General features: G+C 33.9%; 2 protein-coding genes and 1 long non-coding RNA gene across 3 annotated transcripts; 2 read left to right on the forward strand and 1 right to left on the reverse strand.

Annotated features, from left to right (window-relative positions):
• Positions 1–370: 370 nt before the first annotated feature.
• On the reverse strand, positions 371–1,187 carry LOC140833504 (uncharacterized). Its single transcript, XR_012118494.1, has 2 exons — positions 577–1,187; positions 371–546 (listed from the first exon to the last, which is right to left on the reverse strand). It is a non-coding gene; the product is annotated as an uncharacterized lncRNA (long non-coding RNA).
• Positions 1,188–4,255: 3,068 nt separating this feature from the next.
• On the forward strand, positions 4,256–5,790 carry LOC140834434 (uncharacterized). Its single transcript, XM_073199311.1, has 2 exons — positions 4,256–5,387; positions 5,705–5,790. The coding sequence occupies exons 1-2, from the start codon at positions 4,325–4,327 to the stop codon at positions 5,737–5,739; spliced, it is 1,098 nt and encodes a 365-aa protein (XP_073055412.1). The 5' UTR covers positions 4,256–4,324; the 3' UTR covers positions 5,740–5,790.
• A 6,629-nt stretch (positions 5,791–12,419) lies between these two features.
• Positions 12,420–13,053, forward strand: LOC140835491 (uncharacterized). Its single transcript, XM_073200985.1, has 2 exons — positions 12,420–12,448; positions 12,492–13,053. Exons 1-2 carry the CDS (start codon positions 12,420–12,422, stop codon positions 13,051–13,053), a joined length of 591 nt encoding a protein of 196 aa, XP_073057086.1.
• The last annotated feature ends 2,172 nt before the right edge of the window (positions 13,054–15,225 follow it).

Consider the following 15,225-nt stretch of genomic DNA (forward strand, 5'->3'; position numbering starts at 1 on the left):
AATCTATGAAATCCATAAAAATCTATCATTTGAAAAAATTCATTAAAAGTCATCAAAACTTTGAATTGAATACACGCCACTAACATGCATCAATGTGATTGTGAAATTTTAAGATTCATGAAATATATATTTTTAATTAAGGATTTTAAAACAATTTTACATCAGATCAATGTCATGGATAAAGAGTGTAATGAATTATAAACACATTTAATGGAACATTTATTTTATAGAATACAAGAAAATGAGTAAATATAAAATAGTAATTAATTTCATAACAATTTAATTACCTTCAATCCAACGCAAAACTAACTTCCAATAATTGCATGGAACAAGATATTAAACCGCGTAGCAAAACTTCATGCATTTTGAGGCGTTGCAAAGCTTGAAACATTCTAAATCCTCCTTGTATTGCTTCGAAACCTTATCATGCTTGCATATTATACGCCATGGACCCGAAAGCATCACCCCTGTAAACGCCAGAAAGATTGCCAGGCACAACACTAGAACCACATATCTTTTTCTCTGAGAAAACTTGTCTCTCCAAATCTCCAACGGGTTATGATTTTGATCTTCGACGTTATTATTTCTGTTTTTTAATCTTCTTTCCAGAGCATTGTATTCGGACCAGGTATCATCATGCAAGTTCATGACCCGGACATACTTTTTTCCGATCGAAAGGAGAGCGAAAAAGTTTAGAACGGCAGCCAGAAGAGAGAGTGAGAAAACGAACCAGGCATCGGAGCACACGAGGGTAGTAGTGTTGGATATTGCGGCTAAAATGACCCCCTGGAAAACGAAGTAATAGTTTGCTAGTTGGAAGACACTGTTCATTAGGGTTTGGATCCGAACTTCCTGTTCTCCGATGAATTTTCTCAACTCCCTGGATCTTTCTTGATCAACGATTCGGTTATTTCGGTCTTGGATTCCATTTGCATTGGCTTCCTCATCGGACGCAGCCATGCTACTCTTTTTTTTTTGGAATGATTTTTTTTTCTTTTTTGAACAAATAAATTAGGAATATAATTTTGGATAGGAACCTAGAGAGTGTGTGTGTGTGTGTGTGTGTGTGTATTCCAAGAAGACGAGAATGTGATTATGGTTTAATAAATTCATGTCGGTGGAGTTGAATGAGTACGAGGGCTCGCACCTTGCTAACATTAATGGTAAGGATATAGTTGAGAGTAATTAATGTTTATTAGCATTAATTTACTCAAGACTTTAGCTTCTATTTTTGTGGAATAATTATAATTTATAATCTACTTGTCATCGTATGCCCTTTGAGAATATATTGAGTACACTAATTCTTTTTATGTAAACATTGTCATAATTATTTTCTCGATCATACTTTGAATTTTATGTATATAATTTGAGTCTGGGAAAATAAATCAAACTTTGAAAATCATAATGTACTAAAACTCAAATAGAAAAATTTAGCGAGCCAAAAAATTTATTTTCTTATTTGAGTCTTGTATGTACGTATACGATAAAATTATGATTGTGTTTGCATGTAATTATAATTTGATTAGTTAGTTGGATGAATTTGAAGATCATTGCAAAATGAGTCCTTGAGTTTAGAGGAGATGAAGTTGAAATATATATACATTTGGGGTAAAATTAGAAAGAAGGATTTGAGATTCTTTATGTTATAAGCTATGTATGTTTTCTGTTTAATTTTTCAAATTTATTTTTCATACTAGTCATTTCAAATTCATGGGTTTCAAATGTTTTGATTTGAAATCCTCCCATAAATCTAAATTCATCAATCCCAACATAAAATTAATTCTTTGTTAACACGAAAAAGGAATGAAAAAATTACAATCTCTCAAGTGTGTGATTATAATATAGCATAATCGAGCGGTAGGCATAATTAAATTGCACCATCATCATCATTTGCAGTAGGAACCAATTCATTGTATTTTGAATTACATTTGGGATTGTTTTTACCACGCTTTCGGTCAAATGCTTAATTGTGAACTATTGGTTAATTTTGTCGAATAAAGTAAAACATTTCTTGTTATAATTGATTATTATAGACTATATTAATCAAATGGTTGACCCGCCTCCTGACAGGTTGAGGATGCAAAAACTCATTCCAATCTAAAGTAAGTTGCAGGTTAGGCGGGCAAGCCCACATGCCACATATTAAAAAAAATTAAAAATATATTCTTAATTGAATTTAATCATTTCATGAATAAAAATTTATAGAAAAATATTAATAAAATTATAAATAATTGATATCATACTTCTACATGTTAGTTAAATTAATTATCACAAAAATATAACAACATTCACTAAAAATATCTATATATATATGTACATATTATTTTTTAAAAAAATTTCCCAACATGCGAGCCAACCTGACCCGCCTCATATTAACCCGCCTAAGAGCATCTCCAACCCAAGCAGCAAAATAGCGTTTCACGCTATTTTGCTGCTTGGGCTTCTCTAATGGTGCTGCGCTATTTGAAAAATAGCGCAGCACCATTCTTCTCTGCGCCACATTTGGTGCAGAGAAAAGCTCTGCGCCAAATGTGGCGCAGCTGTTTTCTTTTTTTTTTTTTAATTTTTTTTTGTTTTTTTAATTATAAATATTTATATTAATATTTATAAATATTTTTTATATAATAATATGATATTATTAATTAATTAATAATTAGATATATTTAATTAATAGTATAATATTTATTATATTATTTTAATAATTAGATAATATTTATTATATAATTTTAATAATTAAATATAAAATCATAAAATTAAAATATTTAATTATATAAATTTACAAAGTATTTTATAATAATTTTATAATTAAATGTCAAACACGCAAATTTATTGAATAATATTTAAACATTCAAGTACACAATTAAATAAAAACACGATTCAGATAATTTAAATGCAAATATAAATAAAATTTGAAGTAGATGGGTTGGAGATGAATATTGTATTTGGTGTAGAAACTGCACTATTTTAGAGTAGAGTTGCTTTAAAATAGAATTTTGGGTTGGAGATGGCCTAAGCCCGCAAACCGCCTTTAAATGTGTTAAGATTTTCCAACTCAACCACTTAATTTGGTTGGCGGGTTGGTCAACCAAACCCGACGGACGTTTGTATACCTAGTCATGCATGTCCGGTGACACTCTGATATCTTTCTCGATCTCTATCCCATATAACGGGTTTCGCCGTTCCGGATACTAGATTTAATTTTAGTATTAATTCATCTATTTGACCCATAATGTCAAGGCATCTGACATATTAGGTACAGATCTCTCAACCCGTCGTATAAAAAAATATGCAGGTCGCGATTAAAATATATTACTCTAATTCTCTATTAGTTTTAAAGCAAATTTTATGCTCACGTTCATTTCAACATGACTCCTGAGTCTTTATTTAATAGGCAGTCCAGTTCTTGAAACGACAGCTTAAATATATATATTAATAATTCAGGCTCTTCTAAATTATTCATACAATTTGTTATTAATCTAATCTAATCTAGGTTTCATTTTTTTTTTTTTGTAATCATATATACTGACATTACCAATCCACAATACAATGCAACTTGAATAAATACATGGTATATAATAATACAATGTAGTGAAATATTCAGAATCTAATATTTTATAATTAATATTAATATAAAAACTATATAGATATAAAATTTATAAATGTTATGTGGAGTGTAAACAGGATAGAAGTTTAAATAAATTGTTGGATCAAGGAAATTACATTTTATATTAATGGAGCATTTATTTAAATAAAGCTGACCTATATGTTTGACCAAGTAAGCTGACAATGTACCAGTCAACTGAAGGGATCCATTACTATTACGATTTACGCATTTCCCACACGTTCAGTATCAGTTTCCTTATTTGATATAAAATTATAGATTGATTGAAGAGGATTATATTTGGCTATTTTTATATAAAAAAATATATATTTATATGTGGCATTTTATATTGGATTTATTAATTATTGTATCCAACATGCATATGCGAAAATGTTGTAAATTATAATAACTGTTGAGTGCTGGTTTAGGAATTACGCTTTTGTCATATTCTCACGCTTTTGTTATTAGTTGACTTCTGTAGTATTAATAGACTTAGCAACTGTTCTTCTTGTACACACAAACAGATTAATATTTCTATATTCAGAAAACGGTTTCCTTCATGTACTTTGACATGGTATCAGAGCAAGGGAAATTCAGATCCGAGCTCTCGATCTTTTAGATCGGTTTTTTAATTGATCCATCCAGCTTATCATCCGCGATTTCTTAGCTCGCGACATCGATTCCAACTTCGCTGCAGCTTCATTACAAATTTGAGGTTCAGCAATGGCAAATGGACCTAATTTCAATGATCCGATGTATATTCATCCCTCCGATACTCCAGGTATGAATCTCGTCAGTGATCAATTGGTAGGAACTGATAACTATGGAGTTTGGAGCAGAGCTATGTTGATAGCGTTGCAAGCTAAGAATAAGATTGGATTTATTGACGGTACATGTATGAAACCTGAAGCGGGTAGCACATCAGTATTGCAATGGGAAAGATGTAACGCTCTCGTCTTATCGTGGATATTGAATACTGTTTCTAGAGAAATTTTTGGTGGAATCGTTTATGCGACCAACGCTTCTGTTGTCTGGACGGATTTGAAGGAGCAATTTGATAAGGTCAATGGTTCTCGTATTTTTGCCTTGCATCGCGATATAGGACGATTGGTTCAAGGGCAAAGCACTATTTCCGCATATTTTTGCAAGCTCAAACAACTTTGGGATGAGTTCGCTTCTCTAGTAATTTTGCCATCTTGTGAATGCGCTGCTGCTAAGAGATATGTTGAACATGATCAACAGCATAGATTACTCCAATTTTTAATGGGATTGAATGAGAGTTACGCTGCTATACGAAGTCAGATTCTAATGATGTCTCCTCTGCCTACTGTTGGGCAAGCTTTCTCCATTATCTCTCAGGAAGAATCTCATCGTTCGTTATCTACTACTGAGCCTTCACCAACTGTGTTTTACTCAAATCAGAACAGAGCAGGTGATCAACGGAAGGATATCATGAAATGCGACTATTGTAATCTCAATGGACATTTGAAAGAAAATTGCTATAAGATAGTTGGTTACCCACCTTGGCATCGTCTTTACCGAGGACAAAATAGAGGAGGTGGGAATAAACGCTTTGGGCGTGGCTATGGTCGAGGACATAGGAATGCTGCTGATGTGAACTTAGTTGAGAATGTTGAAGTTCAACCTTTGACTACTTCTGGTCCCATCCATAACACAGCTCCTAATACTGCTCCTGTGTTCACCTCTGCCCAGTATGCAGAAATCTTAAAGCTTTTGGGCAATAGCAACCTCCAAACAAGTGTTGAACATGTGGTGAATATGGCAGGTAATTCACATCCATCTCATGTCTCAATGCCATCTTCTAATTGGATAATTGACACCGGTGCTAATGAACACGTGGTTGGGGATTTAAGTCTACTGCATAATCATAAGTCCTTGTCGAATTCCAATAGTTCAGTTAAGTTGCCTAATGGTATTACTACCCTCATTAACCAAATTGGCTCAGTGGCATTATCTCCCTCCGTTACCCTTCAAAATGTTCTCCATATTCCAGATTTTCAATTCAACTTATTGTCTATATCTAAATTTACCAAATCCCATAATTTCTTTGTCACATTCTACCCTCGTTTTTGCATCTTTCAGGACCTCAAAAGTGGGAAGATTGTGGGGATTGGTAAAGAGAAAAATGGACTCTATTACCTTGAAGCTTCCCATTCTTTGAAGACCTTATGTCAGCCTATAAATAGTTCTTGTTCATTTCTTCCTCACTATAATACTATATTGTTACAAAAAGAGATTTCTGTTTGTACTTCTGCCACTGATTTTTTGTGGCATAAGCGACTCGGTCATTTGTCTGGATCAAGAATGTGTTTGTTGCCTTTTTTACCTAATAATTTGTCACTCTCACATCGCTCTATTTGTCCACAATCTAAGCAATCTCGATTGCCATTTCCTTCACACAGTGACACTAAGTCTTTACATTGTTTTCATTTACTTCATATGGATATTTGGGGGCCATTTAATACTCCAACTATGAATGGGGAAAGATACTTTCTGTCCATAGTCGATGATTTTTCTCGTGGCACATGGGTGTATCTTATGCACTCCAAGTTAGATGTGCTTCGGATTCTTAAGATTTTTTTTTCCCTGGTTCATAATCAATTTTCCAGCAAAATTCGGGTTCTTAGGACAGACAACGCCTTGGATTTCTTCAAAACCGAGTGTCAAGATTTGTTTTCTTCCCTTGGCATTGTTCATCAAAGCTCTTGTCCTTATACCCCGCAACAAAATGGGATTGTAGAACGTAAACATAGACATATTCTTGATATTGCTCGTGCATTGCTCTTTCAAGCTTCTCTCCCCCTTCGTTATTGGGGAGATTGTGTGTTGACTGCCACATATCTTATTAACCGATCTCCTAGTCCCATTTTACACAATAAAACTCCCTATGAATTGTTAATGGGCACTCCGCCTTCTTACACTCATTTACGGGTGTTTGGTTGTTTGTGCTACGTTGCTTCCTTGCCACTAGGACATAAGTTCTCTCCCCGAGCAAATCCTTGTGTCTTTCTTGGTTATTCTAACACCCAAAACGGACACAAAGTTTTGAATCTCCATACCAAGAAACTCTTCGTTTCTAGAGATGTGATCTTTCATGAAGACACTTTCCCTTTTGCCAATATTTGTTCTAGTTCCTCAACATTTCCTTCTCAATCTTCTTTACCTGAAGATGTTTTTGATATCTCTTCTCCTCATTCACCTCCTACTGTCACTGACCATCCACCTTCTACTGTCACTGATCATCCACGGCGTTCTTCCCGTTCCATTATCCCTCCTATTTGGACGAAGGATTATGCTTGTCCAACTTTGTCTAACCATTGTTTATACCCCATTTCTGATTTTCTTGATTACTCTCATTTTTCCCCTTCATATCAAAGTTTCCTTGCATCCATTTCCTCTGTTAAGGAGCCACAGTACTATCATGAGGCACTAGCTGATTCTAGATGGAAAGATGCAATGGCTTTAGAAATCGCTGCCCTTGAGTCCAACCATACTTGGGATATCGTTGATCTTCCAAAGGGGGCTGTCTCGATTGGTTGTCGATGGGTTTTTAAGGTAAAATACCATTCTGATGGTTCGATAGATCGATTTAAAGCTCGTTTAGTTGCTAAAGGATATACGCAACAGCCCGGTATTGATTTTCATGATACCTTCTCACCTACAGCAAAAATTGTCACCATTCGCTGTTTGTTTAGTTTAGCTGCGGCTTATGGCTGGCCTCTAAATCAAATGGATGTGACCAATGCCTTTCTTCAAGGGGATTTAGATGAGGAAATATACATGTCACTCCCGCAGGGATATTGCATCGAGGGGGAGCATAAGGTGTGTAAACTCCGCAAGTCCTTATATGGGCTTAAACAAGCCTCTAGGCAATGGAACAACAAATTTGCTAGTATCATGGTTGTTGCTGGTTACACTCAATCTGAGCATGATCATTCGTTATTTGTTCGACGCAATGGAACCACTACAACAATAAATGGTTATTGTGACACTTTTCTGTAGACACTTTTAATTAAATGTTGTTACAAATAATTAATAATGACACTTGTAAAAAATTAATAATGTGTAAAATAAAAAAACATATTAGATTAGTTATCCTGACATTTTTAATTGATGTCATCTTTTATATGGATTACTTTTCCCACATCGTAAAAAATCGTTAAAACTAAAAAATTTCACTATAAATAAGTGTTAGAATATTTGAGTTAGATAAATATTGGAGGAGGGAAAATAATTGTCTCCCTCCATATAAAAAATGACATCAATTAAAAATGTCAGGATAACTAATCTAATATGTTTTTTTATTCTCACATTTATTTTATCTAATTTCCCTCTCCTATATTTATCCAACCCAAATGTTCCTACATTTGTTATTGTCACTATAAATAACATACACGACACTTTTAGTTGTCATTATAAATGATTTTAACTGACATATAAATTTGTCATTGTTACTATAATAACAAGGCATCTATAAATGTATTTAAATATGAGTTTTCCTTACATTTAAAATTGTCATTATATGAATTATTAGTAACACGTATGAAGTTGTCATTAACATCTTATAATGACATTAAAGAATGTCAGTAAGTTTAAGACGACATTGGAATAGATGACATTTGTTGGAGGTGTCACTAAAACTTAAATGCCACTAAATATTTAATATGATGACATTTATGAATGTCACCATAAGCATTTTTTCTTGTAGTGAACTTTTGTTACTCTCTTGATTGTGTATGTGGATGACATTGTAATAACGGGAAATAATGATGAAGAAATCAATTCCTTGAAAGCCTTCTTACATTCACAAATTCAGCTTAAAGATCTTGGATTGTTGAAGTACTTTCTTGGGATTGAAGTGTCAAGGTCAGCAGAAGGCCTTTACTTGTGTTAGAGAAAGTATGCATTGGAACTTATAGCAGATTTTGGAATAGTAGGAGCCAAGCCTTGTGAGACTCCAATGGAGCAGAATCTTAAGCTCACAAGCCATGAGTTTGATGTTATAGAATTTAAGAATAAGTCTACCGTGTGTAGGGATGCTCTGTTGGAAGATGCGGGCTCATATAAACGTTTAGTTGGAAGATTGATTTAAAACCACGTTGATGGAGATAATCATGACAAATAGTATACTAAATTTTTAAAATTAAAAAAGAAAAATCCCCACGGTTTCAACATTACCCACCTTCCTCTTAGTGTTTAGATGGGCATCTGGACGGTTTTTCTTCTTGTTAGAGCATCCGCATCCGTTCGAATTAATCCATGTTAATAACTCTCCATCTCATAAAAAATTATGAGGTCCACGAGCCACATATTCATTACATTAACATTTTCCCATTATTAACACACACTCACATTCATTTAATATCAACTTTCATTATTTATGGGTCCCACTGTCCACTTACTCATTTTTTTTATTTACAACAAATATTACTAAAAATAAATAGTATTATTATTTTAAAATTAACTTAATTCCAATATTTATTAAAATATTATTAAGAAATGAAAAAAATGTTGGACTCTTTTAATTAAAATAATATACAACAATTTTTTTTAAAAAAACACAAAATACATTGAAAACACAATATATGTTGGTGAAAATTTGTGACAGTTTTTGAAAAACCGTCGCAAATAGCGATGGTTTTTTAAAAACCGTCGCTTGTCACTTTGCGACAGTTTAAGAAAAATCGTTGCAAATTTAGAAATAATGCCTGCCATGTCAGCCAAGATTATTAACACATGCACCCATATTGGTGCATGAACATTAATGTCAGCCAAAAATTTATAATCACTTTTTTAAGCATTTGAAAACACAATCTAAATTTATATATTCTAATGAATTATATAAAAGATATATTGCTCCAAAAGATATATAAAAGATATATTGACTGTGCATGACGCTGCTGGTTTACCAGCATAAATTCCGATAATCAATGATTCTTAATAATTTTGTATTATATCAAATCATATAAAAAAATGCCAACGCATCTTTAACCCTTATTTAACTGTTCTAAAGATTGCTTGATTTGAAATGGCCAAAGTCAGATATACTAACAAATAATTTTAATGAAAAAAATGGAATTCCAATTGATGTTTTTTTAATATGTAATAGAAATTTAAATATATTATATAAATTGCGATTGTTTTGTGAACAAAATTAATATATTTTAAAATTTAGATTAGATTCTTTGGTAAAAATTTTAGAAAGATTTTTAAGAAAAGACATATATAATTCGATATGAGTATTTTGATTCGTTTACTTAAGACGATAATCATATTTTCATGAGTTTTGCCTCAAAATCATATACATACATTAGTAATTTCGACGTCTCTGCCAAAGTTTTTCTCAACTAACTCCTACTATACAATAAGATAAAATAATTTCAAATTTATTTATTCATAATTATAGATGTAGAAAATGATAACTACATTCGAATATTTGAAAATATTTTTATCATTCCATGCAATAAAATTGCGTTTGGATTTATGAATTTCAAATATATGGATTTCAAATGTATTTTGGTTTTTTAAGAAAATAAGACCATAAACTCGATCAAGTCTACATCATACATGTTTATATCGTTTTTTTTTGTTAATTATGATACATTTCAAGTTCACCCAATAATAACATCATTTGAAATATTCCTAATGTTTAAATAAAATTTAAGATTTGATCTATGGTTTAAACAATAAAACAATAATCAAAATACATAAATTTCAAATTCATCTCTCCATAAAACTATTTAGTGTCATAAATTTAAGTTGAAATTAAACTATATTGAGTTTAAACAGAGGAGTAGCGAAGCATGCTTTCAGCTTCTGCTTTTTATAAAAAATTTGTGTTATTTATTTTCCCCACTATACTTTTACATGTTAATTTTATATAATTGTATCATCGATATAAGCCGGTACCATGTACATTTGTGATCAAGAAACGTTGTTCATATTATTAATGAAACAAATGATATATCGAGTTATATAATTTATCGAACAAAATACCAGTACCGCAGTTAACAAAATATCGATCTCTCGTGCTAGAACTTGAAATTAAAGTTAAACCAAGAAAATATTTATCGATTCCCGATTACATCTCCGGCTCCATCCATGTCTCGTTAATTATAATCCTAATTCTTGGCACAGGTAATCGTCATGCATCCAACGAGCGTGACAACGAAAAACCCAGCAAAGAGAACCATGCAAACCATCACATAGAGCATTCTCCAGTTTCTGACGCAACTGACCATAATGGGTGGCGAGTTACCTCCTCTCTGATCACTCGGTTCGTGAGCACTCCTTTCCGGTGAAAACCTCATTCCTGATGGCGCTGGCGAAAAATCTTTCAGCTCCAGCATTGCCGCTTTACAATCTTTCTCATCTAAAAGTTTTTTGTACTTCAACGCGATGGTTAGAAGAGCGAACAAGTTGAGAATACCGGAGATAAAAGATAGGGTAAACGGAAGCCAGTGATACTTGCATTTCAGATTCGAAGGGGTGCTGTAAAATGCAGTGAAAATCACGCCCTGAAACAAGAAATAGTAATTTGCCAGCTGGAAAGCTTCCTTTTGAAGGTGGTGCATTGTTTCGCTGACGGACAGATCGCAGCCAGCGCACCTGGAGACCACATGAGAGGGCGCTGCCGGTGGTGCTGCTAGCAGATTCGCTCCTTCTTCCATGGTAATGGTTTCTTGTGATATTATGTCTCCCTCTGGTTGGGTAGACGCCATTAACGATCTTGTATTTCTGTTGGCACAGGTTCTAGATTTTATTGGCAGTTTGCAGACGCGTCTGGAATCTCTGCTTCATGGAAATTCCAGAGCGTTTAATTTAGATTGATTTTTAGCATCGCAATTGTTAGCACTCTAGAACAATATTCAATTAATAATTACACAAATTTATTTTGTGGATCAAACTCTGACTTACAATTAATATTATTGTATAAACATGATTAATTAAAGTTGATAAAAATACGTTTTAATATACCATATTTAAATATGTTATTTTAATAAAAATATATAATTATTTCTCAAGTAGTTTTTTCCCTGGTTGTGTTGGTTTTTGTATTTTTCTTATATGTAAATATGCAACTCGATCTAGGAATAAGTATGTATTATTTTTGGGTTATATTGATGTAGCTTCGAAGTGATATTTTTGGGTTATATTTATGCTGTTGGATGAGCGCACATTTATCCCATGAGAATTTTGAAAAGTTTGCTATATTATCCTGGGCAGTAGGGTTGAGCAAAAATTCGGTTAAACCGATTTAACCGACCGAACCGAATTAATTCGGAAATTCGGTTCGGTTAATTCGGTTTCGAAATTTTCAAAAATCGGTTAATTCGGTTCGGTTTCGGTTTTTGTAAAAAAATATCGGTTTAACCGAATTAACCGAATTATTAAATAAATAATTTTGATTTTATTTTATTATGTTTTAAATATAATTTATAATATTTTTATATTTAATATTGTATATTATAATTAAATTTTTTACGAATAAAGTGTTTTATTATGATTAAAATAGAATATTAATTATTAATTTTATGTATAATTTTTAAAATTTTAATTTTTTTAGAATAAAATATTAATTTTATATATAATTTTTAAAATTTAAATTTTTTTTAAAAAAAGCGGTTAATTCGGTTACCGACCGAAATAACCGATTTTAATTCGGTTCGGTTAATTCAGTTTTTGTGAAAATTCGGTTCGATTCGGTTAGTCTAAAAATTTTCGGTTAAATCGGTTTTCGGTTAATTCGGTTCGGTTTTTAACCGAATTAACCGAATACTCACCCCTACTGGGCAGTATGGAAAGAAAGGCTAAAGATCCTACATGGTAATGAAGGGCTACTGAATGAAAGGATAATTACTTGGAGTAGTACCTTCCTAACAGAATTCCAAGCTGCTAAATCGGCTGCTCGAAATCCTCCTCAAGGGCGAGCTCTGACCAGCAAATGGAAACCACCAGAAGCAAATTACTTAAAGTTGAACGTTGATGCCTGCTACAATGAACACCTGAATCATTACAGTGTAGGTGGAGCACTACGAGACAACCAAGGCAGACTGCTCCTAGCTTTTGGGAAACAAATTTCGAAACCCAACTCAGTGCTTATGGGAGAACTCGAGGCAATTCATGAAGGTATCAAGCTATTATATGACAAACATTTCCATGATGTCCAAGTTACAACAGATTCCTTATTGGCAGTGCAAGCAGTCACGACCTCTCAGGATGATATTAGCTATGTAGGATTACGGGCTTCGGTTATCAAAGACCTGGTCCAGGAACCGGTAGTGTCTAACTTTTTTTATGAGAATAAATTGGCTAATCATGTGGCCCATAGTATTGCTCTCTTTTCTTCTTGCTCCCACTCATCCTTTGTCTGGAAGAATGGCGAGTTCCCTCTGTGGCTAGTAAATCTTGTAACTCTTGATCTTTCTTAATAAAATTACAAGGCTTGCTGTCAAAAAAAAAAAGAGTTGAAAGGTTTTTGGCCCATCAAAATCACTACAAAAATCGCAGAAACGACCAAATTATTATAAAGACCGAGTCTGCCACACTAACCCATTGATTGATCGGCTTCATCTCGCTCTTGGATCTATTTATTACATAAATAGGGAAATATTATATTTATTTCCATGTATGATTTTCTAGTGTCATCGAATTTTTTTCTCCTTCCGAAAAATAAGAAGATAGATTAATAAAATTGAAATTTGATAATATAAATGATCAAAATTTCAAGGTGACAAATTGATGTGACCAATAATATGATTTCCCTATATATTTTTTGTATATAGCCAATAACACGTTAACTTCCTTTCAAACAAAAATAAACATGTTAATATCGAAGTAATAATTTTGAAGTCAATTTCTGTCAAAAAAAAATAATTTTGAAGTCAATAAAATACTCTTTAATATAAGTATTTTGCTATTTAATGCAAGTAATGAATTACCATTTTTATCACAAATGCATAGCGAGGCAATAAAATATCCCCAACGATGAGAAAATGGAATTATAAAACCATTAATAATATATGAATGTAATATTTCTATTTGCTAAATGTTTTGTAAAACTACAAATAATATAGGCTAAAACTTATGTGAAACGATCTCACGGGTCGTATTTGTGAGACGGATATCTTATTTGGGTCACCCATGAAAAAATATTACTTTTTATTGTGAATATGGGTAGGGTTGACCTGTCTCACATATTATGGTCCGTGAGACGGTCTCACATAATATATATATATATATATATATATATATATATATAAATATATATATATATATATATATATATATATATATATATATATATATATATATATATATATACACCCCCAGATCGAGGATGAGCCCAGCCTACTTTCGGTAGCCCAGATAGTTAGTGGCCCAGCATTCAGGAACTCCTGGTAGGACATCTACGCGGGAGGTCATCCGGGCCGACCTCCCAAACACCCGTAATTAGAGCAGGAGGGAGTAGGGCCGAGCTCCAACAGGGTCCAGGATAGGAACGAGCTCTTGCCTAGGAGAGCTCTTATTCATGCATTAACGGGTAGCCCATGGAAATGCCGGGTCTTCCTTACAACATTAGTAGGACCGGCTCAGAGGTGGTTCGATCTGCTGTCGTAACATTCCGTCACAAGCTTCCGAGAATTTAGTACTATCTTTATGAACCAATATGCCACCAACAAAAGATACTTGAAGACCTCCCTAGGTTTGTTCAATATAAAGCAAGGTGATACAGACTCACTAAAGGATTTCATTAGACGGTTTAACGATGCAGCCTTGGAGGTCCCAGCCGCGGCCACTGAAACCCTGGTAAATGCCTTCACGCAAGATCTTCGTGGGGGACAGTTTTTCAATTCTTTGGTGGAAAAGCCCCCTCACAGCTATGACAAGCTCCTGAGCCGAGCTGAAAAGTATGTGAACCTTGAGGATGCACAAAGAAAAAGACGTACGGATGGCAAGACGGAAGATAAAGACAAAGGAAAGGAAAAAGTGAGCCGAGCAGGAAGAGGCCTGCTGAAAGATCAGAGGAACGAGGCCGAGGTCTGGGACCTTTCCCTTATGCCCAGTTGGCTATGAGCTTGGAAAGGGTCATGGCAATATGTGAAGAAAGGAGGAAGTTAGGACTCTCGAAACAAGCCGAAAAAGGGGCCACGTTTACCTCCCTCGGATAAGTTCTGCAAATTCCATCAAGAATATGGTCACATTACAAATGACTGCCAGAGACTAAGGGAAGAAGTGCAATGGATCATGCAGAGAGACCCTCACATGAAGAACCTCTTCGCCCGACCAGAAGGAAGGTACCAAGATGGCAGGAGAGGTCGAGGACCTCTCTCGGTGAATCAGAGACCACCGCCCAGAGAAAACCAACCTAACCAGGGGGGGCTTGGGAGACCCTCAGCGACAGCAGGTACCTCAGGTCGAACAGATAACTAATGATCCAACCCGAGGTATGATACACATGATATCTGACGGATCAACCGACGGAGATTCCAGCAGAACTCGAAAAGCCCATGGTAGGAGATTGGAGAGCCTTGGTTTAGATCTCGCTCCTAAGTCCGACCCAACCATCAACTTCGGAATGGAGGATCTGAAAGGTATTGTGG

This window comes from Primulina eburnea, chromosome 6 (genome assembly GCF_022965805.1).
Source record: "Primulina eburnea isolate SZY01 chromosome 6, ASM2296580v1, whole genome shotgun sequence".
Taxonomy (NCBI): Eukaryota; Viridiplantae; Streptophyta; class Magnoliopsida; order Lamiales; family Gesneriaceae; genus Primulina; species Primulina eburnea.